The sequence below is a fragment of the Poecile atricapillus genome, chromosome 2 (genome assembly GCF_030490865.1).
Source record: "Poecile atricapillus isolate bPoeAtr1 chromosome 2, bPoeAtr1.hap1, whole genome shotgun sequence".
NCBI lineage: Eukaryota > Metazoa > Chordata > Aves > Passeriformes > Paridae > Poecile > Poecile atricapillus.
In genome coordinates this window covers 117,027,921-117,055,651 of record NC_081250.1, presented here as the reverse complement: position 1 = coordinate 117,055,651, position 27,731 = coordinate 117,027,921, and the positions used below count along the sequence as shown (strand labels likewise).

General features: G+C 37.1%; 1 protein-coding gene across 1 annotated transcript in view; it reads right to left on the bottom strand.

The window, feature by feature from the left end:
* Positions 1-27,731, bottom strand: part of RAB2A (RAB2A, member RAS oncogene family) — a 43,372-nt gene that overhangs the window by 12,201 nt on the left and 3,440 nt on the right. Inside the window, exons 2-6 of the mRNA XM_058831417.1 lie at positions 18,795-18,866; positions 15,342-15,409; positions 5,750-5,832; positions 4,316-4,408; positions 663-774 (exon numbers count right to left, since the gene is read on the bottom strand). Of these exons, the coding sequence (XP_058687400.1) occupies positions 663-774; positions 4,316-4,408; positions 5,750-5,832; positions 15,342-15,409; positions 18,795-18,866 (428 nt within the window). The remainder of the gene's footprint in view (positions 1-662; positions 775-4,315; positions 4,409-5,749; positions 5,833-15,341; positions 15,410-18,794; positions 18,867-27,731) is intronic.

The following is a 27,731-nucleotide window of genomic DNA, read 5'->3' as shown; positions in this document are numbered from 1 at the left end:
GGTGAAAGATGCAAGAACTCACATGTGTGAGCTCACTCCAGGAATGTGAGCTATAAGCCAAACTTGAAAAGACCTAAGTTCTTTGAAGTAGCAAAAACTGAAAAACTTAGTCAAATACATAGCAGACTACAGTAACCAAGACAATGACCTCTCCAGCAGCTCTGTAGAGGACAGAAAATAGAAGCTGTGTGCAAATTGAAGAAGATTCCTAGTAGGTAGTTGAGAGGAAAGATGATGATAGTACAAATACCAAAGCACTGCGAGAGATTGCTCTGAGGAGCTTGTGATATACCAGGAGCCTTTAGAACAGGTTACAGTGACATCTGCCAAGAGTACCAATAGCTTGGCTTGCTTTGGACTAGCAAATCTATTCCAGCCTTACTTCTTAGATTTCATGGCAGACAGAAGTTAGTCATTTCTCTGATCAAATACTTCAAAAAAACCCTACAAGTACATTAATTAAGAAGTCTCAACAATATAATTAGTGCTGTGTAATCAATTACAACAGACTGTATGTTGTAAAACATACAGTACAAAACACTGTCTTTCTCATAATATAAAGAGTAGTTGATTCAAGTTAAGGAACCCAAAATCTAGGGGAGTAGTATCTATACAAACAAGTATAACTGCTTTAGTAAAAAGCCAGTGTTGAGCAAAGTTACCTCCTCTACATTGGAAGCAGTTTTGGCAGACGTTTCCATAAAGATAAGTCCGTGTTCTCGTGCAAATGCTTCACCCTCCTCTTTCTTAACTTCTCGTCTAGATTCTAAATCACTAAGATAGAAGAAAAAAACAAAAGTTAAATTGCATGGTCTAATATGTCCATATAAAGATTATTCTTCACAGACATGCTTATAAGCTTGAGAAGCCAAGAGTCCCCATCAGAGCTTGGGTACATAACTTGTCAAGGCCTGCACTTACAGCATATAGAACAGTCACAGGCACCACACTTCCCTGAGCTATACATCCTAGCTGACATAAATCTTATGACTTCATGAAATAGCTTTCTACAGGATGAGTGTGTATTTATCTAGGTATTCCTTCAGTACTCACTTTAGACATTGTATTTTCACTACATATATTATCACTATTTTTATATTATATAATCTACCAATTCAATACTATAAAGCTGAGCTGATAAAGGAGCTTTGTAAATTATTAATATTAAACATAATTTTAAAAATAAAGTTTGTTTTTTCTATTCAGTAGCAAAACTTCATACAGTCAATTTCTCTTCTGATAAAAACTTAAAAGCAGAAATAAGTTATTTTGAACTACATTAGCTGCTCCCTCTCAGTAAGCTGGCATTTAGGTTGTGAAACTCCTTGCCCTCCAGCAGTAAAAAAAATTGAAGAAACTGTTAGACAAGTTCTCGGTTCCTGCTTTCCAAGTCCATTTGATTCAAAGTTAAATATTACCCAAAAAAGCAGAAAAAAACCCCTCTTGGACTAGACAGCTAGAGACAAATCCATTTCTCTAAGTCATACAGACACAAGTATTTAACCCTTGCTTTTTAAAGATTATTTAAGAACAAGGAATTCACAATTTGTCCTTCTTTCTAAGTATATTGCATCTTGAGCAATAAAAATGATATATTTATTATTGATGTGTAAGTGCAAGATTAATATTTCAACGAATTTTCATCTAAGTTGTACATGCATAAGTATTATCTTCTTAGATAAAAATTTTTAACTAAACAGCATACAAATAGATATATTTAATTTGCAGTCAGTATACAAATTAGAAGTATCATACTAGAGTTCAGTGTTTGCCAACTTTGTAATTATACATATATTAAAAATAAGAAATACTCACTGTGGCATCTATTTTGCAGCAAAGAAGGTTTTTTTAATTTTTAACTAAATGCTAGCTTAAATGAGTTATAGAGTCTATACAATTCAACACATTATTTAAATATTAAAAAAATTGAAGATAAGGATACGAGATATATCTTCTCAAAACAATTTTGAAGTTGATGTTCATTGTATTTAAGCTCTCCCAGTATTAGCTGACATTATTTTTTTCAACCTGAGGAATGTCTTTATTTGCTACTACCATGCTACTCTCAAAAATGCCTTATTTAAAACCTTGATTAATTTCAGTGTTATCTCCATGACAGAACATAAACAAGTAACTTTTTACTTGAAATAATGCAGTTTTATCAAAAACTGCAATGACAGCCCAATCAAAACTCAATACTGATACCTAAATACAGTCTTAAAGATCTTTAACTGCTTCTACTAACCACAGTTGTCTTCCTCTCTCCATTCCAATAATTCGAAGCATTTGGTCTTACTAGATCAATATAGCTATGCTTTGTTCTGGAAAGAAGATTAGGTACAGTATTTGTAATGTTTTAACACTAGTATTTGTAATGTTTTCAACAAACAGCCATTATATTTCAAATTAAATTCTCAACACTCTTCAAATCCAGCAATAAGTCAGTACTACAAACTCATGTCAAGTGCACATTTGGGAGTCATAAGAGCAGTATTTATTTCTTCAAAACTACTATGCTAGCATACACGTTCTTCCTTCCATTCATCTCTAGTAGTATACCCTACCAGAAGAACTCATTCAGGATAATGCAATAAAATTGAAGGAGTTTTTTTCTTATCCTCCTTGAAAATAATAACCTTTAAAAGGTAAAAGTTTTAACTCGAAACAATTTTAGTTCACATGGCACCTTAATCTGTAACAATTTACTGTGCAAATTTTAAGTATATTAATTGAATAAAACACAGTTGTAACTGGGAATTACTGGGCTAGCTGCAAATAGCAAATCAGTCTGCATCAGCAGAATTCAAGACATGAAAATTTAGTTTAACAGCTAAGAATAATCAGAAAGAGTTACAGATGTCAATTAAGTATGCAAAATTATCTCAAGTAAACAGTACACTTTACTGTTTCTCTCAGTGCCATATTTTTACTCACACAAGTATAAAAACAGTTGGTCAGGGCCATCACGGGTTTACCAAAGCTTCATTTAATAAAACAAGACTATATTTTTTATATTAATTTGTCAAGATTATGCCTAACACATTCCTCAATTAAAAAGAAAGTTGTTAGTCATTTACTAGATAATATAAAAAAAACACTGACAAACTTGACAGCTGCTTAATATGTACCGCAGTTTTCAGGAGGAGGTAGAGGGTGATGGGACAGTGGGGGAAAACAGAAGGGAGAAAAGGGGAAGAAGAAGAAGAAAATAAGAGCTCAACAGGCCTGAATAGCAAACCTGGACTCACTATCACAAATCTGCCTCTCACCAACATCTAAGAAATGATCTGTCTGCTCATGAAATTTTCAAGGGCATGCATACACATCATTATTTCAACTGGCATCTTTCTGAAGAACATCAACTGACATCATCTTCAAAAATTGCCGAGGCATGGAGACAAGTTCAAGTCAATTACACAAAGGCCCATAATTAATGGGTTATTAAATTCTAAGGTGATGCTTTTGTTATTTTGAAAAAATTCTGTATTGAGAAAAAAACCAACTCTAGATATGATGCTATAATTCACTGGAACAAGAACCAGAAGAATTACAGAATGTATTCACTGATATGTTTTCATTATGACTTTTACTACAAAGTCTCAGCATCAACAGGGAATAATTTTAGAATTTTAGAGTAGCTGATGAGAAGAACAAGTAAGGAATTGATTACAAATTGGGTAATACTTTCACAACTTTTACCCGTAATTTCATTACCCAGTGAATTTACCAGGAAACAGTGAAAACGCATTCTCTGACCCTAATCCCGGCTAAGATGTACAGAATATGGAAGAGAGCTTGTAAATCAGAAATGTTTCCATCATTGAGGTATGCACTTCTTACATTTGAGAGAAGTCTTCGATGTGAGTCCTGTACTACAGGTTTTTTTTTAAAATTACATTTTCTGTGATGTGATACTTAACCAAAAACTTCAAAGCACTTTAGAACACCTCAAATTAGGAATCATATTCTCTTTATAAGGGAGAGATCTGGGTGTTTCTAATTGGTGATTCCAGAAACAAAAAAGCATAATGAGAAAACTCATATAATCCACTGCTTCGTGCATTTGTAATCAATCCTTTGGAATAAAATAATCTCCTAAAACAGATATTCAGAATGTAACATAGTTGATCCATGTGCTGCACACTGTCTTAGTCTAAGTAGAACAGGAAAGGTTTTAGGCTCACCACAGAACTATGCACAGTGACAGAAGGGAATTTAAAGTTAACGATTGCCTACAAGTAAGAAAACCCAAAAGCTGAAATACAGAGAAGTCAAGTCTTTCCCTCTTACAAAATAGCAGCTAATAAAATTTTACCTTTTGTTTCCAATAAGCATTATAACCATGTTGGAATTGGAATGCTGACGAGCATCTTCTAACCAAGTTGTCAAGTGATTGAAAGTGTCCCTCCTAAGTATAGAAGAGAATGAACATTAAAAGCAGTATTTTAAGAAATCCTTCCCCTGTTAGTCCACTTCTCTACTTGAATAACCAACTCATTTATTAGTACACATGCTCTAGGGATAAAAGCTAGTAATCCCTTTGTGAGAGGGAGAATGGGTGAACAAAAATTTAGCAAACAAGGAGTGTTAATGAACTCTGCCTAAAAAGTAATTGAAAACACGTTTGCTACAAAGAGTAAAGAGGATTCTTAGAGCCGTAAGAATCTGTAATTTTATATACATATAAAAACTGAACAGAATTTTAAAAGTACCCATCAGCTTCAACCAAGATATTGTACAAATAAACACATACTCATAGTAATATTTGTTTTACTGAAAGCAGAAAATGGTTGATAATTTTTATATGAGTTTATAAACTGAATAATAAATTTAGCAGTAAAATCTTTTAAAGTGAGGTACATGAATGTGACCCATTACAGTTTTTACAGAAGGTGTAAACTAAGTAATATATCCTGTGCTTATAGAGTGGTTCTAAGATATTGTATTTTGTTTATGAATCAAAAATTCTTTTACTGAAAATCCCAAAGAAAGAATACATTACTTCCTGATATTTAAATGTAAAAAGGGAACAAAAGGAAAAATATCTAGTAAATCTAGCACAAGTTGTAGCCCAATTGAACGAGATCCAAGACCCACAAATGGAGGCACACAACTTAATGGGACTTTGGAGCCTGAATATTTTCATAAACCAGCCAGAGCACTCACAGTTTTACAGATAAACTGTGTATAGATACTTTATTTAATACAGAAGGGAAACTTTAGTAACTTCTGAACAGGTACTAAAAAGTATCAGATTAAGACCTGTATTTTCCAAACCTCAGAAACATAGCAATGGCACAAGTTTCCTGGTATTCTTTATGCAACCAAACTACTACGTTTTACTATTTCACCCCTTTGCAGAATAGGACTTCCGTAAAGGTAATCTGCTATAATTAAAGAAAAAATATCCCTTATGATAATAAAACACTAGAGAAGAATTAATGAAATATTTTCAGGTATTTCACAATAAAGGTTGTCCAGAGGTCAATGGTCAATAGCTTATAAAAATATTTTATTTTATTCTTCCTAAGATTTTATGCATGCTTTCTCAACTATCATACAGACAAAACTGGAAGTATATAGGTTACATACGCTATATCTTGACTTAGAGCTCTTAAAAAAAGTTGACACAATGTTAGATTACCAGTATCTATACAAAAAACCAAGCTAGATGAGACACTTAGCACTACTGTACACCATAGCACAATTCTAGCAAGACGTATCATTATAATCCAGTTGATATTCTCACCTTGTAATGTCATACACTAGCAAAGCCCCTGCGGCCCCTCTGTAGTATGATCTTGTGATGGAACGGAAGGACTCCTGTCCTGCCTGTAGAACACAAAGTTTCATTACTTCATATCTAATACTTATTTTTGGTTCCTGAAAACCATGAACTTAGAATTACAGGATCACAGAATTCTAGTTTTGAGAGATGGGAATAAGGAAGAGTAGGGATGGAAATCAGAAAGGGGACAACTGGGGACAAAGTCTCCAACAGTAGCAAGAGAAGGCACATAGGGAGAAGACACCAACTACAACACACTGCTGTTAAAAAAGAAAAAAAAAAATCGGAACAAGACCTCCAAACCTTTTTTGGCAATCCCTGACAACCCAATTTACTGAATGGCTTCACAATACATGAATCATTATTAGAGCACAGAATGGACTCCTAGCAACTAAGCTCTGAAGACAAATTTGAAAGGAAGCAAATAACCCAGAGCTTCACATTTGAATTCAATAACCCGCTCCCTGGGGCAGCTGTTGACACTAGAATAAATAAAGTCCATTGTAAATAAATGATGAATGACATCTTTACGCCCACCATCTGCTGGTGTAAAGGTTGTTGGAAGGCCAAGGATGCAGATTCTATCCGTTATATCATAAACTGCAGCCAGCTTTCAACAGCCTTCAGATGGAATTCTTTCAGTAATCATTTTATTAAGAAAAAACAGAAAATGGTTGTGAATTCAATTTTACACAATTCTGCTCCACAGTTAATCAATTTCCTCTGTACTTGATAAATAATGCTTGTCAATGCAGCTAGAGGATGCAAGAGTCATCTTGATATATGCTGTGAAAAACTTCAGAGTCAACATGTATTAGATAGTTCTCACAAAAGAGTATTCTGTAAAACTCTCAGCACTTAAAAGAATGTGCTCAAAAGAATACAGTGCCGAAAAATAAATATTCATGGTTGCAGATCTTCAGCTCCTCATGCTCTTGTTTTTCAGAAGAGCTATCTAGCACTTGACACTTGCTAGAAGAAATATTTACTTCTAATATTTAGCAATAACAGATGCCTTAGCATAATTCAAAGATAACACAGAACATGTTTAAGAAATATGAATGCTGAAAAAATCCTTATGTGCAGTAAATCTGTAGAACTATAGGAAATTGCCCTGATTTAAAAACATTAAACATAAGAATGAAATATTTACTAAATATAAGGTACCCTTCAGGCATGCCTACAAAATTAGTATATGGACAACTTTTTCCTCTCACAGTTATTGTACTTTTCTTAATACTACATCTTGAATTCAAAGAGAGCTTGATCTAGATACTGTCAACTCAACAAGAACAGTGGCACAGGTTTAGACTGTTCAGTCTTCAGAAAACATCCTTATCTTTCAGAATAAACAGTAACTTCTATTAAAGAAAAGACTATCTTAGCCATTCCAGTGGAAACAATTATAAATACAGTAAAACACTTTCAACATCATTAGAATACACTCATATATGCCCTTGGCCAAGAGTCCAAGTACATCTTCATGTAAACCTTGGGAACATCTTTATGTAAACTTTGTTAACAGAACACAGAAAACCAGCAGAATACACCAAGAAAGAGCAAAAAACAAATAACCAACAGTTTTTTAGCATAATACCTGGTTTCCTACAGAGAAATTCAAGTGCTTTACCACTTTTTCTTGTTGTGGTGACTAGCTCAAGTGGATGGTAGACAAATGAAACATTTCCCTGCTAAACTGACAACTTACTGTTAGCAGCGTATTCCATACATTGCCTAAAATCATACATGACCTGGACTTCACCTAACACATTAAGATTGCCTGTTACACCTTCATAAATTCCACCCTCACATGAAATTGTTCATCTCCCTGAGTAAATTAATCATGATCAAGCAACATCGTCAGAGGTTCTAGCAGATCTTACAAAAAAGCATGAATTGGGAATTCTTAAGAGAATCACTCACTTTCAAAAGTTCAGTATATAAATCCTGAAAGTACTGTAGTAATTTTAATTGCATCTCACTTGACAATGGTGAAATTTAAGTATCATTGCTTCCTTAAGGAAAGGGTGGAAAAAGGTACCTTCTTTGGTGAAGGGATCACATTCTCCATATAGCAATAATTAATTTATGCTTACATATACCAATGGACAACACAAATTCAACTCCCTTTCATTCTAAGCAAAATAAAACTTTGTTTCTATAAAGAAGCTCCATGATACTAAAGCTTATTTTATCTATGACGTAAAAATGTATTATATAATAAAAACACATTATATATAAAATTTACTGGCTATTTTAACAGTATTATTCTGAATGAGATTTAGAAGGTCAATATAGGGTTAATATAGAAGGTCGAACATAGGGTTAGGCATGAAGAATATATCCCACAGCCTTTTTTTTTTTTTTTTTTTTATCATTGTTACTTTACTTCATCTGACAACTTTCTCTCCCTTGCTTCCCTTTTTTCCAAGGGGACAAGCTATTTCAAAAGTCAAAATAAGTCAAAACTGAAAGAAAGTGGTTATTAGCCCAAATTTACTTTAAAAAAACCCAAGTGTGCTATAATTGTACTTTATCAGTCTTACAAATAGGACCTACCCAAGCTTAGCTGCTTGTTACAAGGAGCAACAGATAGAAGCAGCAGTATAGAAGCTCAGTAAAAACTAAAATCAGCCTCAATACCGAGAAAGGCCCTTTATCTTAAGTATAATTTTGTTATTACAATCTCTTTCATGTTCTTGCAAAATCCAGCACTTACTTGTTTTTATCTCTCTTCCATATTAAAAAGCTTTTCACAGAACAGTTGAAATGAGAAAGGAACCTCTGGAGGTGCCCTATTCCAACCTCCCTGCTCAAGTAAAGCCATTCCAAGCAGATTCCTGAGTTCCACATCCAGATGGTGGGGGAGGCAGGGGGCTGTGGTGTCGGGAATAATAGGGGCCATAGTCAGGAAACAAATATTAAACAGGGTATTTGCCAAGACCGTATTACATCCAGTACAGGTGACACAAGCTTTTGCTCCAAGACAATCCCAGGTTATACCCAGTGTCAGAGTTACGCTGCAATGGAAATTGGAAGATGGAGGATGTTTCTGGTAATAGCCACACCTGAGAGCTACTTCACACACAGAAACTCCAGCTCAGACATGGGTGCCTGCAGGAACCTGTAACTGCACACTGAGCAGGCCTCAACATGCCTCCTCCTCTCTCTTCAGAGAAACAGGTGCTAGGTCTGACACAAGTAGTTCACTAATCATGAAAAAATGTGAGCCTCTGATAAACAAGCAATGTTTCAAGTGCTAAGTAACATTCTTTTTTGGCTGTTTTCTACTCTGTAAGCTTTTATGATACCATAATAGTTCACAGAAACAAACAAACCTTCTGACAGGAGAGACTTGTCTGTATAGACATAGTTCTAGAAGTCATAGGTCTTCAACCAAGTACAAAAATCTTCATCCCTGCTTCAACTGCACAGACATATATCCCATGTGCTTTTTAAAGCATACTTTGGTATAGAGACCAAAACACAGTTTGAAAATAACAATGTAAGCAGAACACAAAGCACTATCAATCATCTCAGGTCACTAAGCTACATGGAGTTTCAGGACCTGCACTAGTGTTTTCAGGAACATTTAGGCTATGCAACCATGTTATCATGGTATCTCTGGCATATTTTAAAAAATACTCCAGGTGTTACTATTTCCACAGGAAATATTGATGTAATTTCCAAGTATGTGGTGTAGTTGCATCAGTTGCAAAATATGCAGGCAAGCCTCTGTTTTCAAGAAGAATTACTTGCAAGTCCCTTAACTGCATATTTTTTATTCTATAAAGTAAGGGAAAAAATGAAAAGAGCCATAATGCAGGATAAGAAAGTAGTTTAAAAAACAGCATCCAGAACAGTGTACAACACTAGAAAAAAAAGTTCTTTAATTTTGCTGAATTCTCTACTCTCAATGCAGAGGAATTTGTAAAATTTCTTCAAGGACCAAGTTATCTGAGAATGTCCCAGCAGGCATTCAGCATGCAAGCTGACCAATACTTTTTATTAGGAGGGAATGTTAGAGTACACATCCACATGCAATATGAGAACTATAAACCACCTAGTTAGTAGCTCTAGATTCCCTGACTCTGAAAACAGGCATACATGTGTGGTATGTTCAATACTGGTGACAGAACATTTCATTCACGTTGGGAATTATTATTTACCTGTTTACACTTTCCTAAGTTACAAAGAAGACTGAAAAGACATCTAAGAAATAACCAACTCGCAAGTGTCATACCACCTGCGACAGCTGCCAGCTGGGAACTACTCCACAAAGTTGATCCCTGGAATAAAATGTTCCAGAAAGAAAGAGGAGCAATACATACCTTTAAATATAGTTTTGAAAGTTATAAATACATTAACAGCCCCTTAGTCACATGTCAACTTGTTTATACAAATGCATTAATCTTTCTTGCAATCTGTCTCCAATCCAGAAAAACAAGAATTTTAAGGTGGTTTACTAGCATGTATGACAAATAGGCACAGAAGTAGTGTAAAAATAAAAAACAACCCCTGCTGTTTCCAGCGAAGACATTCCCAAACAAAAACAGAACTAAAAATGCTTAAGAAAAAGAATCTATCACAGTATATGAAAGTCTCAGAATTTATGTGACAGATTTAGTCAAGTTACATGTTGCTTGAAAATAACCCTGCCAGCATGCAGTAAGAACTGAAATTTCAAGAGGACTGAAAATCCCTGAGGATGAAACTGCACATATGTCTAAATACAGATAATTTGTACATCTGCCTTTTCTTCTGCTGGTGTTGAATAAATGCCACTTAGATAGTCAAAGCAATGCCTAACACATCACAGAAACAAAGCTTTAGCCTTCCATTGTCAGAAATACACCTATAACTTGAAAGTAACTGTATTTGAAACCTTTAGGTTTTAAGTAGCAACCCACACTAAAGTATGAGTTCTACTGTGCAAAAAGTGATTCATACTCCTCCTATTTAAGGCCTTATCCTAAGCAAGCGCTTGCTCTTGTAGAAATCTTGTAATTATTGTAGAAAGCATAGATAAAACTGCCAAGAAATCACAAAGCAATTAATAAAATAACATGCCAACAATACTATAGTCAACCAAATACATTAAAGCATGACAGAAGTTTATGAACACTAAGCTAGAAGGTGTATCAAGTTGCCTTAGCTACCTAAAGTGACATCATGGGTGTGAACAGTAACTTAAGCTACCAGCATTGAAGTTTAGATGATGGTTGAATTAATAAACAAACAGCAACAGGAACAACTATTACACAGACAAATCTCCCTGCCTCACTCTTCAATCCATGGATCCAGAAATAAATTAATCCTCCCACGTGGCAGCAAACACAGTCTGTGACTGATGATCAGACTAGTTTCACAAACTAAAGTTGATTCTCTCTAAGTTCTACATGTAACCTCACAGCAGTGTAACAGAAGGCCATGAGATCAGCAATATGCATGCAGGTAACATAGTTAAAAAGTCAGATTAATAAATATCTAGTAAAAGAATATACCAACTGCTCACAAACATATGATTATGTTCTGACTACCAAAACAAGTAGAAAAACATTACAAAGTAAACAGGTAGTGAAGAGCTCTTGGGGGTGAACCCTAGATCCTAGCAATTGTCAGTCACTAGGATGAATATTCATTTAATGAATAAAGAGAACTTTACTTGGTTCTAATAGATCCAAACCAATTGCAAACACAAGAAAAGTATTTTCGTTTCCAAGAAGTAGTAGTATATTCAGAATATCTGAAAGTGAAATATGCCTTTAACAATTATGCCTCCAGTCTTCCACAAACATGTTTTTGAATACAAGCTCTCAACTACTAGAAAACACTATCAATTCAATTAGAAAGTACACTTGTATGGAAATCCAGAAACTACTTGAAATCAGTTCATAAAAACCAATTATTTCAGAAATTTAGTCCGTCGAAGCAGGACTAAGGTGCTATATTCAAACATAATAATGAATTAATGTTTTTAAAGCACGGATTTCCATGAAGTAAAGCTGAAATAGATACAAAAAATATAGTATTCCAGTAAACAGAAGTTAATTTTCATACCAATTTAGAGAACACCAGCATTATTTAGTGTAATCACATATCTCTCCTACTGCAGTGTCTGACAAATAGCCTCTTTCAATTACTTCTTACTTTTCCTCATCAACAATGACTTCTTAGTAACAGCCAGTGCAATACAGAACATCCCCCTCAACAACAAAACTAAGGCCACTGACTCAGCCTGGTAACAAGCCCAGTTATCTCTCCATGACAATGAACTTTTTCTGAGGAGAAGCAATTTCAGTATGTCTTAATGTTACGCTGCTGCCACAAGACAACCAACCTTATCAACAGAGCTTATTTAAACTCAAAAAGCTTAACAGCTTCCAGAACAGTCATTTTAATCCTTACTAGCTGCTGTAAAACCACATCTAGTTCCCTAAAAGTTATGTGTGCAGCTGACACTAGCTCAAATTCCACACTTCCAAAAAAGAGTTGTTACAAACTAAGCAGTTCAGACAGAAGTATTTCTCAGTCCATCCAACTACTGGAAGCCATTTCTAAGACTAAAGATGCAAGAAAAGAAATAATCTAGATACTAAAGACACACAAACAAACAATTTAGTCCAATACCTCCTCTTTACAGACCTAAGAACATGGAAAAGGAATAGTGAAACCCAAACACTCACAGAGCTAAACACCTGGGCGTGCCATAGCACACACAGCAGAAAACTTGCAGAGCCCAGCAGTGGGGAGATCCAGAACAGCCTGCAGCTGGGAGAGAACAACAGGACACTATTTGCTTGTGCAGACATGAACACCAGTAGAGCTGCGAGTGCAACACATGACATTAAGAATGCAAAGATCACAATGAGGATCTTTCATGGAATATAGATTTTTGTTTGTGGAGTTTTTTTTGGGGGGGGAAGGGGGCTGGGACTAGGTGTGTTTTTGCATCAGACTAGTTTTACTAGACTGCCAGCTCAGAGGACCAAATACTGGACTACAATTTCTAATAGGCATACATGCATTCCTTAAGCATATCTTCCAGTCTGGCCTCATCCAAAAGGAATTCAGTTCATGTACTCCCACATGGAAAACAGACTACAGTAGAGAGAACTAACTTCCATAATATGCTGCTAATCCAAACTAGAATGATAACAAAAAGGTAAAATATTATTGGGTTATCACACAAGAAAGACACACAAATGGATCTCACAGACATGCAAGAGTGTTAGCTTCTTTTGTCCCTGTAAGGTGCAACATATTCCTGCACTAGCATATGCTGCAACTTCCATATATTCCCATTACTATGTCACACCCTTCCTTGGGGCTGCAGTGATCTGCTGAAGACAACACAAAATGAGCACTGTTGCACAGAAATATCTAGCCAGAAAAACTTGAATTTTAGTGTTTGATTCTCTTAAGCAAGCAAGTTCATCGTTAAGCAATGCAAACAAGTTTTATTGAGTTCTCCACTTATTATGCCTCTGCTCAGGATGCATCCTGTTCAGTGATGAAGTAAAAGCAGGTGTATAAGGCCAGCACCAAATCAGAGAAGGGCTAGTTCTATGACTCAGCAAGCACCAACCGAAAACATAAATAGTTCATGTGTTTCCTTAGCAACAGGTGTAAAATGAACCTTCTCTCATCAAACAGAAGTTGTTACACCTTAAAAAATACAGAGATAGCACCAGTAACAGCTACCAGTTTTGGCTAACAGAAAACAAAAAAATGCTCAATGCAGATACAACACAGTAACCTTGGTCATCATGGATTTTTGTGTACCTTAACACTCAGAAGTAAAATATCTCTTGAGAATTACCTCATCATGTTTCTTATTTCTGCTATTCCTTCTTTGTACACAAGATCAAAAGACACAGTGGAATTCAGATATGCTGACAAACCAAGACTGCATTAGAATACAAATATCCTATGTTTTAAAAATCAGATCGCATACAATTAAACTTAACTATGACCAGTATAGTGTCATTCACTGCATACAATTTATAAATTATTAAGTACAACACCAGCATACAATCTACTCAGTGTATGAAAGCTTTCAATTAGTATTTTTAATTTATGTATGATATACTTAAGAAGCTAGCCAGATAAAAATCCCTGCACAGATAGAATTTATAAATTATAGTCAAAAGCAGTTGGGTTGCCATTTTGGCTGGACAATTTGCATGCATTCAAGACAACAACCAGACTGCAAAGAGTCACTGAGTCAGAGGCACCGGGAAAAGCATGATCTACTGAAACACAGTTGAAGTTCATTCATATCTAAGGAAGTTAACAGAATCAGTTCCAAAGCCAGGGAAAGACAGTAGTAAAATTAGTACTTTTGCTTACAATCTGCCCCCATTTTAGAAAACAAGGTCCAATATAGATAGGTATGTAGTCACATAGTCACACTATATACTACGGGTTTGATTTATAAAGCTACTTTTTATGCAGATATTTGCTTGTTTATTGAACTTAAAAATGCTCAGCCACCTTGGTAGTCTGCAATCCACTATTATAATATGTCCAGGACAGAAAAAGCCTAAAGTAAGCTGACTGTATCAATCTATGCCTTTTTCTTGGAACTTGCAAGGAGGCACAGGTGTTAGGTGACATTTCAAGTAAAGAACTTGCAAATTAAGTTTAAGTACCTATGAAGTTCACTAAAATATTACATTTATTTACATTTTTATATACACATGCACATGTGTAGGCATGCATATATAAGTGTATGTCCCTTCACTGATTTTCTGTAACAAAAAGAGCACATGCATGAGGTTAGGGATCATGTTTAGTTTCTAAAGGTATCATAAAATGCTTTTAGAAAAAGGAAACAGGCAACTCTGCCTTAGGAAACATTCAAATACATTTAAAAGATATAGCTACCAGTATGAACATCCTAAACCTGCTTCATCACAAGTATAGACAGTGATCTCGACCACTTTATAGTAAACTGACTGATGACACAAGAATAGCCAACATATTTTCTTAACCTGAACCCCCTCAAAAGTCGAAGTCTGAATTTTGGAAGGTGTTTTGAAACTTAAAGCATTTACCCCTACTTGACTGAAATATTTACTGTCTTGAACTTGTATTCTTCAGTCTTCTATGAAAAGTGATCCATGTGCTTTCTTCTACCTTGGAAATGCAAACATTTCCTCTAAAGAACTCTTGATTAAAGGTAGCAGACACATCACTATTTCACAACAGGATTTTGTCTTTAAGAAATCTTGCATGAGTGCACAAAGAAAGATTGTTTTGAGAAATGTAAGTTCTTGGTAATACAGAAGATTTTCACCAAATAGTGAGGCAGTATGAATTCCAGTCCTATAAATCTGATAAAGTGTTACAGAATTTACAGTGCAACTGCCAAAGAATACATCACATCAAAAAAAGGAAATATTAGCAAATTTTTAACTTCATAGAAACCAAAGAAAGCTTCAAGACAAAGTACATAACCTATGAATGCTGATGCTAGACAGCTCAGCCAGAATAAAGGAAAAGCTAGTGGAACAATACGTTTAAACAATTTTTATGATTCATTACTTACCGTATCCCATATCTGAAGCTTTATCTGTTTTCCATCAATAGTTATCATTCGAGCCCCAAATTCTACACCTGAACAGATTTTACAAAAGATTACATTATTAGCACATCGAAAGAAGAATGTCAAGTACTGCAAAAGCAAGAAGGTAAGTTTAAATTCAACCAACATAGGAAAATGATCTCTTTCACAACCTGCTTTTTAGCCAATTTTCCAGCTGCTTGAAAAAGCTTTCTAGAATAAAGGTACCCATTACTGTCCAAGTGACTGGGAGATATTTCCAAAAAGTTTTCCAAACCACTTAGTAGCTCTAGATTAGAGGGAGAAACACACCCCTTTGAATGTAAACAGGAATTTAAAGAGTCACAGTTATTTTAACACTCTACCAATGAGATTGTTGGTGCCAGTTTAGAAGAAATTAAACCTACAATTCTTTATCAAAAAAAAAATCTATTAAGTGAGCATAAAAAGAGTCTCTTTGACAAGATTAATTTTATTATAGTGTTAATTAAAATCCACCTGTCTTTATGAAAGAAAAAAAAGAACTTCCAAAATTCAAGCTAGTTAAAGATCAAGTTCTATAACTGAGGGAAAAAAAAAGTGTGTTCCAAATAAACAAATGTAACTTTTTCAGTGGAAAAATTCAGCCTTTTATACCATTTTTTAAAGTAGTTTTGAGAGCATTAACAGTAAATCAAATATAACTTGAGGCTATTACTGCAGTAGTTAAAATCTCACAAATGGCTAGAGATAGTGGACATATTTAAAGGCTATCAACTTTCCATTAATTTATAACCATTATAGATTAAATAAAAAAAACCCAAACTGATCTGCTAGCTGAAGTTTTGCTAAAATGGTCATTGCCTAGACTTGGACTCAAGACTTTTAATTATGCAACCCCGAGTTGAAATATTCCAAATGTCTCTTCAAAATTCAAAAGCTTGCTTAAAATACTTGCAGTGTTGCTTCCTGTGGAATGACTTTAAGGGAAAGGGGAAGAGTTCCCCAATAGGATTCTGGAGCCAAATAAAACCTGTTGGCCAAAGACCACCGTGCTCTTTAGCAACCAAATAATTTGCAGCAACTGTATGCAAAGAAATTGAAAGAATGGAGGTGGAGAGGCAGAAAGGAGGAAGTAGGTGAATGACATGGTTCTTCCTGAAGTTGACTGCAAAGCCAGGGGAAGGTCCTTGGTCTACTACACATGTAAACACTGAAGGTTTTAACTGATCTCAAAATGTGGCTATAGAGCTGATGATTTAAATCCAACAATCACCTTAAATGTTTAGTTTCTGCACACAACCCCATAAAAAAATTAAAAGGGTATTTATCCTATTCCATCAAAATATGCACCAGGAAAAAATACTGCATTTGTAAAAATATAAACAGTTTGATGGAAAGCTTGTTCTCAAAGAAGGAATAGAAGCTGATCAGATTTACAATAAGGGCATGTCCTACAGGCAATGGTCAAAACAGCTAGAATGTTTACAATGGTTTATTTAACCTACACGTTTTCAGGGCTTTTAATACAACCATTAGGGTATTTATTAGTTAAATTCAACCCACCCCATCTCACTCTACAGGGGAATTCATATGACTTTGAACCCATGTTCTTCATCTGGTTTTCCAAATCTGTTTGGGTACCTGGGAGAACCTGGCCAAAATACATACATGCCCTTGCAGTTGAGGAGGCATTTCCAGCCTCTACTGATGCTTTTAGGGTCTACCTAAAAACAGATGTCAGACACAATCAAGTGGAATAAAAAGCAGTTGTATTCATTGAAGGGCTTCAGGTACATGTCGGGCAGACAAAGCCCCCTCCAGGGGCTACACCCAAAAATGGATGACAGGTCACAGCTTTTCACACTTTTATAAGTATGGTCCATTTGCATATTGGGGGTTAATCTTCCAATTACAGCTTCAGGTAATGAAGTAATTTTCCCCAAGTATGCTCTCCACTCCAATCACTTCTGTTTACATTTTCAGGGCCTGAGACAGTAAGGTGTCCTTGATTCCCAAACCTAGAGAGGAATTGTTTTGTCTGACCAAAATGGGCAAACAGTAGCTAACACTCTATATGGAGTTGAGTTATACATTAAAGAATTGCAAGATTACAAATATATTAAAAATATAAAAATCCTTCTTCCCTCCTTTTCGAGCAGCTTCCCAGGCTCCATTACTACATCCCTCGTTATGTTGTTTCTAGGTTCACCTCCTCATCTTACGAGCTTCAATTTCTGCTCTGCTCCCAGATTTCAGCTAGCTGTACGCCAAGCAAAGAACTGGCACTACAACCACCCTGCTGAGGTGAAACTGTTTCCCAGAGCCTATCAGTCTGAGGTAACAGGGCTGCCAAATCCATGAGTGATATATAAGGTGTCATATATTTGGCAGGCCTAAAGAAGAAAAGATGATAATAAGTCATGCCTCCCTAAAGTACTCGGGCTCTTTATTCAGCCAGCCTATTTGCTGCCAAGATCTCGCAAATCTGATGTTGGCCAAAGAATTTGAACTATACAACAGGCACACACAAGGTGTGGAAGGACTGTCAGGAGAAAGGGAATCCATAATCAAACCACCTGATACATTCTGTTACATGAAGAAAATCTGTTTATATTTCAAGCAACTATTTCAGTACTCCCAAACATAGGGAGCCTACCTACTTCAGGGCACAAACTAAAAATAGAGACTAGGATACATTTTGTGCGCAACTCATGACTAAAGCTGATAGGTTCCTTGAAAGAACATCAACAAGCTGAAAGGTTCTGCAACCTCCTCTGAAACTAGCATCTGTTATGCTTAACAGCAAAACTGATCTGCAGACTAAACCTGCCCTCAGAAGAATTTAGTACCACACTATTCCTCTTATTTTGTGTGGAAAGATAAATAGAAGTTTGTATTATTTATTGTAGTTACGTCAGAGGCAATGTGCCAACATGTATTCATTCCCCCAGTACCAATCATACCTAACACAAATGGTCCACATCCAGCTGAAGAGCTGGGAAAGAAAATCCCTATCCCTTCCAAATGCAAATACATTCACACTTCAGTCCTCTATTCAAAAGTTAATCTTCGCAAGAAAATTTTTTATCCATTCGTCTTTAAGGTTAACTTTGCTACAGTTTATCTGTAACTTGCCTTCAAGGTTGTGTGGCTAGGCTAATATTACATTCCCCAGTGCATTTCAAGCTTGGCCAATTCTTCTGTGCCCAGTTTTCAGCTTTTCTGAAGAAAGTTTAGATACTGCAACTGTGAACTTTTTAAATTGTTTCAGATTGTACCCTCCCAATAAAAGACCCCCAACTGACTTTACGAGCTAACAAATATTAATTAGCTACCGATTCACTGCCACCTTAACACAGCACAAATCCTGCACTTCTGCAGCACAACAAACTCCTAAATGCATGCTGAGGTACCCCAACCACTTAACTAACACTGGGCAGCACAAAAAAGACCTACCAATAGTGAGATCGTGGACTGGTTGAAACCGCTTGTCTGTGAACTGTAACAATAAACATGATTTCCCAACACCTAAAAGAAAGAAAAGAAATAAGTGTTAAACAATTTAAAAAAAAGCCTGTAAAGGACCAATAGAAATTAATTTAAGGAGATTTTACACGTTCCTTAAAATTAATTATTAGAACTGAAGGTATTAGATCTCACATACTTTGAAGTGCATGAAGCTTTTTAATTACAACTTTTTTCTAGAAACATAGTCAAAGCAGTTATTTTCAAAAATTGAACAAAAATGAGTTATTCTTTTGAAAAAGTAGTTCTGCCTTTAAGTAGAAAAAAAAGTTTTCTAACAGAACTTCAAAGTACCACTTTACATCCTCCCTCCACAATAATTACAGGGCTTGCTACTCCTCACAACTCTTTATCTGCTTCTCCTTCAGTACTTTCAGCTTTTTTCCAAGCTAACTAGATCCTCAATAGCATCAGTCTCCCATCTATCTCTTTATCCCTTGAGGTAACCACAGCAGGTCTGTGGCTGCTTACAACCACTATATGCTGCTGCCCACTGGTCCCCCACAGGACAAAAAGCAGTCCAAGAAGAATTGGCAGCAGCTGAATTTACACTACAGTCAGACAGGTAACACAAACATTGTCCCCCTCAGATAACCCACTAATGTCAGAAATCAGTGAAACTACTTCCCATTACATGGACACTAGTCAGCAAATGGGCAATTTCCTCTGTATGCGGAAGCACAGAAAAGTAGAAGTTGATGCAGTCAGCAGGACAACTCAAACAACTTAGGTCTGTAAATATACTGCTTTTTACAGTTAACTTTTCCTTCTTTTACTAGGAGGGGTTATTCTTCCTGTTCTGCACAGTCAAACTTCATCTTTTCAGCCTTCAAAATTTGACAATAACATATTTGGTTTAAACTGTGAGCCATTATCACATAACATACTATACTGTAGCATCCAAGTTCCTGCTGTACTTTGTTTTATCAGCAAGATAAAGCTAATCTAGCCATATACTAGAGGTCAGCAATGGCTCATCATAAGAGACATATCTATGAATAAAAGATAGCAAACAAAGAGATAAGGAAAAGAGCCACACTACCAATAAAAGATATGCATACCAGAGGTTTGCATATAGCGACACTGGTCTTTCTAGTACCAAATTCAGCAAAGTTTTTTAGTATGGTTTAATAAGGGAACAATGCCTACAGAAATATAATCACCATGTATCTTATTTTGGACTTTAATTCTAAGAGCAGTAGCCAGTTTCAACAAAATCTAACAGAAATAGGAAACCTGCATTTAGTTTTGTCACAAAATGAGTTCTGCCCAACAGATGACACTCAGATTAATATCCCAAACAATGTAGCAATTCCAACAGCTTAAGCCAGTTGCTAGTGCTGCTGTCTCTACTCTCTTCCCTACAGTATGCTCCTGCTCATTTCTTCACACAGCTTAGATGAGTTCTGAAGCAGTTTCAGTTGTCTGCATGCTAATCCAACAAAAAGAGTGACAAAGCAAACAAATGGCTTAATGTAGGGTCAGACAAGCGTAAGAGTTACTTCAAATGAGGAAAAGAAATGCAGCAGACAGCAGATCAAGAACATACAGCAGCATGAAACTGTAGTCCAAGGCAAAATTTGCAGCATCTGCCTTACTAGATCTCTTTTCTTTAGCTTTCTGGCTTATGATGGCAAGCTGTCAGAACACAAGCAGCTTTGAAGCAGCTATAGATTCTGTTCCTAAAAAATTAGTAAACAGAAGTTTAAGAAGGAGGAGTGGGAGGAAAGCACTGCAGGTAAGAAAGAAAAAAACAGAGAAAGGCAGTCAGAGTATGGGATTCGTAGGGACAGAACACAAAACTGTATGTAATTTTAAAACATTAATAATTCTACTTGGACAACAGCTCTTCTCACAGCTGGTGAGCAGGCCTACCAGTGGAGGGACTATGCTAGACCTGCTGTTTGCAAACAGAGATGGGCTGGTGGGAGGTGTAGTGGGTGGAGGTTATCTGGGGCACAGTGATCATGAAATTATAGAATTTTCAGTATTTGGTGAAATAAGTAGGGGCACCAATACAACTTCCATGCTGAAATTCCAGAGGGCAGACTTTGGCCTATTCAAGAGACTTATTCAGAGAGTTCCTTGGGAAGCAGCACTTAAAAAGAAAGGAGTCCAGGAAGCATGGGCATGCTTCAAAACAGATCTTGAAGGCACAGGATCAGACTGTCCCTATGTGCTGAAAGATGAGGCAACAAGGAAAACGACCAGCATGGATGTAAAGGGAGCTCTTGAAGGAAATTGGGAAAAAAAGAGGGCATATCACCTTTGGAAGGAGGGTCAGGTATCTCAAAAAAAGCTTAAGGGAATTGCTAGATCACGTAGGAAAAAAATTAGAGAGGCAAAAGCCCAACTAGAACTCTATCTGGCCACTTCTGTAAAGGACAATAAAAAAATATTTTTATAAATACATTAATGGCAAAAGGAAGAACAAGGACAACCTCCGTTGTCTATTAGATGCAAGAGAGAATTTATTAATTAAAGGTGAGGAAAAGGCAGAGATACTTAACATCTTCTCTGACCTAGCTTTCAACAGAAAGACAGGTTGTCCTCAGGACAACTGTTGTCCTGGGCTGGTAGATGGTGTCAGGGAGCAGGATGGTCCCCCTGTTATCCAGGACAAAACAGCCAAAGATCTGCTGAGCCACTAAGATGGTCACAAATATATAGGACCATATGGGATTCATCCTAGGGTGATGAGAGAACTGGCAGATGAGCTTGCGGAGCTGTTCTCCATAATTTACCATCAGTCCTAGCTCAGCTAGAAGTCCCAGCTGACTGGAAGCTGGCCAGTGTGACACCCAGCCACAGAAAGGGCTGGAAGGAGGATCTAGGAAACTACAGGGCAGTCAGCCTGACCTTGGTGCCCAGCAAGATTATGGAACAGATCATCTTGAGTGCCACACAGCACCTATAGGATGGCTTTTATGATCAGGTCACCCATCAGGTGGATGTGAGAAAGACAACATCCACTGCCTACTTGGACTTCAGCAATGTTTTTGACATCATCTCCTACAGCATACTCCTGGAAAATCTGGTAGCCCACAGCTTTGACAGGTGCTCTCTTCACTAGATTAACCACTGGCTGGATGGCCAGGCCCAGAGAGTGGTGGTGAGCAGTGCTGTATCCAGTCATTAGTGGTGTCCCCCAGAGATCAGTGCTGAAGCCAGTCCCATTTACTATCTTCAGTGATGACCTGGATGAGGGGATGAGTGCACCATCAGTAAATTTGGAGATGACACCAAGCTGAGAGCATGTGTCAATCTGCTGGAGAGTAGGAGAGCTCTGCAAAGGGACCTGGACAGGCTGGACAGATGGGCCAAGTCCAATAAGATGAAGTTTAATAAGTCCAAGTGTCAAGTACTGCATTTTGGCCACAATAACCCCTTGCAATGTTACAGGCTGGGTACAGTGTGGCTGGACAGTGCCCAGGCAGAAAGGGACCTGGGGGTACAGCTGACTGAACATGAGCCAGCAGTGTGCCCTGGTGGCCAAGAAGGCCATCGGCCCCTGGCTTGTATCAGGAGTAGTGTGGCCAGCAGGAGCAGAGAGGTCATTCTTCTCCTGTACTTGGCACTGGTGAGGCCACACCTGGAGTGCTGTGTCCAGTTCTGGGCCTCTCAGTTTGGGAAGGATGTTGAGATGCTTCAGTGCATCCAGAGGAGGGCAAAAAGATTGGTAAGGGGCTTGGAACACAAGGCCTATGAGGAATGACTGGGCAAGTTGGAGTTGTTGAGCTTGGAGAAAAGGAGACTCAGAGGTGACAAAATCACTCTCTGAAACGTCCTGAAAGGTGGCTGTAGTCAGGTGGGGGTCGGTCTTTTCTCCCAGACAACCACTGACAGAACAAGAGGATACAGTCTTTAGCTGTATCAGGGGAAGCTTAGGTTAGATGTCTGAAAAAAATTCTTCACTGAGTGATTGGGCAATGGAATTGTCTGCCCAGGGAGGTGGTGGAGTCACCATCTCTAGATGTGTTTAAAAAAAGACTGGATGAGGCAGACAGTGCCATGGTTTAGTTGAGGAGGTGTAAGGTTAGGTCATAGGCTGGACTTGATGTTCTCAAAGATCTTTTCTAATCTAGTCCATTCTGTGATTCTGTGAATGGTGTTTATATATAAAAGATGATTTTTATATCACCAATGAAATAAAACTACCCCATCAGAGAACATAATCACCACCTCACTTACAAAAAACTAAGTCACATCAGAAATAGCTTTTGCCATTAACCTTGTAAAGGGATTTCAGTATCAATGGATAAACCAAAACCTTAAACCAATCTAATATTCCCATGCAAATCTTACAAATGTTGGAACAGTATTTCAAAATCTAATCAACAAAATGACATTTTATTAGGTATTCCAGTAGTGGCTCTCAAGTGGCAATCTGATATTTCCTCTCCTTGTAAGGCTGGTGACCAAGTCGGTTTAATTGAGCATACAAACACCACCCTCAGAAGAGCACAGATGACAGGCAAGCACAGGCCCTTTGATAGAAGCCCTGTCTCAGACTGGCACAAGATGACGGCAGCTCTAGTCACTCCTCCATAGCAGGCCTTTTAGGAGCGGACTGCAGACTGATGGGCTCACACAGAGAAATATAAGAAATAACTAGTTTCTCTTTAATGCCATTCCTGCTACCACAGAACCTTCCAACAACAAAAAAACCAACAAAAACACCTGAAAGTCCCCAAGTTTTTTACTGCTATACTGACTGAAATAGATCTTTCATTTCAATTTTATAGTTTTAAGATACTGCACATTTGTATCACAAATGTATCACTTTTGTATCACAAAAGTTCTTATGAAAATAGTTTGTAGCCCAAATCACTTCCAGAGCTTGAGCAAACTCCCCTATCATAGACAGGAACATGTATCACAGACAGGAACATGTATCAGAGACAGGAGTTGTATATGAATGCCTGAGTAGTTTACCACCTTGTGACATAAACAGATGCTACAAAGATCAGTTAACAGCTGCAAGCTGCTAATTCTATGGCACCCAGGTGGTTTAAAGTAACTACACTGGTTAACTCTAAGAACAGAGTGGCTATTTACCAGGTATCTTGTTCACTTAGCACTATAATCTTACACCTGAAATGAGGCAGACACTGAAAAGTAGCTGAGCATGTCTTGATGATAATCCATTGTAGAATGCGAAAGGGATAGATTCACGAACTCGTTCTCCATTTTACTGCCACAATTATTTTAATATAGCTTCAGATAAACCACCCCAGAAAAAAAAATAAAAATCTAGTATTTTCCTATGATAGAGCTTGGATACACTTCAACAACCACAGTAAACAAAAGCCCTTGCTTAGGAACAAATCAAAACAATGGATTATGTACTTGGAGGAAAAGCAGCTTGCTTTTCTGCAAGTGCCTGTTTTAGGATCCCTTCATCGCTGCTTAGTACTCAATGATGAGAAGGAGAACTTGTGCTACAGTAATTTTACCCTCCAGCTCTAAATGCCAAACCAGCAGACTGAGTTGATTCTCTAAATTCCTCTGACTCTCTTAACTCTCTTAATCTGGGTACAACTCTGCAATCAGTTTCCTTAGGCAAGGCATTGCCAGAACTTTGCTGTTGTCCACCATGGCCCAGCTTCAATACCACCCTTCCTTATATACTTGTGTTTATTTCAGGGCTCAGTAAAGCTACCCTTCTAACTCACGCAACAAACTACACCAAGAAATGGATCCAGCACAGTAGTACACTCATCCAAAACACGAGTACATGTATGAGACTAGGGCTACAGAAGACATAGCTAAGGGAAAGGTTATTCTTTTCAGTAATTGGCTGTACTTGTAGCACTAAAAAAAAAAACCCTAATGCAGCTCTGAACCATAACATATGTGATGATACAGCTGAGCCAGTCTTTGGCTAAGAGAGCTGATTTGCTTCCTCCTCCCCTTCCTGACTCCCTGTGAACAGGGCAAGGAAAGTTCAGTTACTGGCTGCAAAGTCAGGTGTGTACTATTGAAAATGAGGAAAACTTCCAGGCTTTTCTTACCTCTAGACAAAACTCATCAGTGTTCCTGCCACTGATGTTTACCTTGAAAAGCTGACCTGGTTCAAATCTAAAAACGGGTCGAAAAAGAGGGTAGAGGGAGGTTAAGAATTTCCTTACTTGCTCACCTAAGCACCACTATAGCCCAAGATAGAGTAAAAGAACTGCAGCAGTAGTCCTCCCAACTGTGGAATACAAACTGAATGCTAAAGAAAAATCTACTATGTTAATCTGCTTGCTGTCTCTGGTGAGTAGACTCACTCCTTCCCACACAACTCCACCTCCTTACCCAAAAGGGCTCTTGCACTCTTTTGAGCATACCTACTATTTGTTTAGTTTTGTTTTTCAAATCATCTTTGTGAGCTGGGCTGGCTCTCTGAAGGATCACAAAAGTGATGCTGACAGCTAAGAAGCTGCAGAGCTCACAGTTGAGACAAGAAGTAAGTAACAAGGTCTACTCATTTTGGCAGTAGATAAACCCTGGATTAATTCAAGTGTCACAGAACTATTTTTCCTTGTACTTGATGGTGATCAATCAGTCCGCCACACACAGAGATGAAGACCTACTTCCCTTTGATATCTTGCTTTCACTAATCTTCCTAGATCCTGTTTCCCTCCTGGAAAGTACTCCGGTCTGTGGAAAGAACAGCCAGAAGGCCAAATCACCTGATTCAGCCACTAAAAAGAAAGTAGTTTTCTACCGCATTAGTGGGTGGATCCAGATCATGGCACGCTGTCAAAGTCACCACAAGGTAAGGGGAGCAAGAACTCCTTTTGCATGTAAGCAACTATGTCAGCTTGGATGTCCATGAAACCAGTGCAACAATATCAACTGAGCTGAAACCAGCTTCCTGCTTTCTCACCTTCCTTTAGAAAAACAAACAAAAAAAAGTTTTAAAGATAGGGTAACAGTTTCAAATAATGGGCAAGATTATATACATGATTATTTTATATATATACGTATTATATACATATATATACATAAAATAGATAATTTTCTAGATGATACATATAAGAACCCAGATTTTAACTAACTTTGATTTTAACCAGGTAATTAATTCCGCATTACAAATGTCACAAGATTCATACCTCTAACCTGGTTTATGAGAGACTTTTAGTTCTTTCCAGTAGTCTGCAGAGCTTCCAGATGTTTCATAAGCCCTTTTCTTATCACAGGCTGCAGTTCATTCCCTCTCTCCTCCCTTTCCAAACACAGCAGCTTTATGCAACTCTGGAAAGTGCAGTATCGCCTTTTCAGAGGCCTAGGCATAACAAGACATGAAGCTAAAGCACAGATTTTTTTCTTAACCTCTTCTCCGTCAGTTATGTCTTAGTCAGAACTCTACCATCAAATGGGAAAGCTTTATCTAAATTTATAGAAAGGACAAACTAAAAAATTCCAAACTGTCACGTACAGGGCAAAGGGAGTTCACATACAAATGTAATCATGGACAAGAACAGAAGAAAAGCAACCTCCAAAATCTTTCATGATGCCTATGTAATTTTGGGAAAAATAATAAAAATATCTCTTTTAAAGCTGATTCAGCTTCAACACTTGAACATTTTCAACACCGTGTTTAAAGCCAATGATATAAATTTTTTCTTTCTACATAACAATTAGCACAGGCCTACAAAGTTAAAGGAGTTGTTCAGCTTTACCATATTTCAGTTTGTATGGCACCGCTCCACTACTAACTACAGGTTTTAAAAGTAAGTAAAAATAATTTCCAAATAAAATTAAGCTACACTTAAGTCTTTAAAAAAACCTTCACGTTCTGCATGGTCACAAACAACTTAGAAACTGTCAGTCGTTCATAATAACATGGTTTTAAATGAAACTGGGGGTGGGGTTGGGTTAGATTTTTTTTTGAGTGGCAAGGTGTTTGGGGTTTCTTTTAATCAGTGCATGTGTGCACACTAGCAGTCTCATGAAACTATTTGTATGGACATATAGTTAATTCTAGTTAACAACTTGTAAGAGGCTAAGAGGATGTTCATACGCACCACCTAATATTTACTTTTTTAGGTTTAAAGCATCATTGAAAGGGTCTCAAAGCAAGATATAAGTAGTCCAGGCCAGTACTCTGGTTTTCAGCACAAACAAATTCTCAAGCTGTCACGGGGTATTAACACTAGCTCTGGCGACATGAAAACCAGTTTAGCCAAGAAATACTATTACATACTCAAGAGAAAATAAGGGCAAAAGACTCTAGCAATACACATTACTAGCTAATAACAGCTGCTGTTCCAGAGCAAAGTGCAAAGACACTAGAAATATTTCACAAAGAGGACTAAAAAATAAATTCAATTAATTGCAACATTTGAAAGTCTCCAAGACAAGTGAAATGGTTGGCAACACAGCTTACTTTACTCTGGAGAGTGAGGAGAATTAGATCACCAAACAATTTTATTTTCTATCATCATTGCCTCCTAATAACTTAGTGACACTCTTAGTCTAGGAGCAGCAACTATCTGTTGAAATTGAAAGGGAAGTGAAAGTCCAATATGCAAAAAGCTCAGAGAGTTGAATTCAAGAAAAGCAGGCACACCTGCTCATGGAAAATGCAGCAACAGTTATCCTAAAAAGACATTTAGATAGGCTACAACTGACAAGTTATGTTGCTGGCAAGAAATCTGACCACTGCAAAACTGGAACTTGAGGTATCCTAAAGTTCAGGAGCATTCTCTGGTGGAATCTAGCAAATATAGTCTAATATAAGACAATTCTGGGTAAAGTGTATTATTCTGAAAAAAATATTCCAGCTCTCATATTCATAGGAATCTTGTCTATTTCCCAGCTTATTCCCACATGGTACATTCCCAATGGTACATTGCTGGTAACAAACATATAAATAAA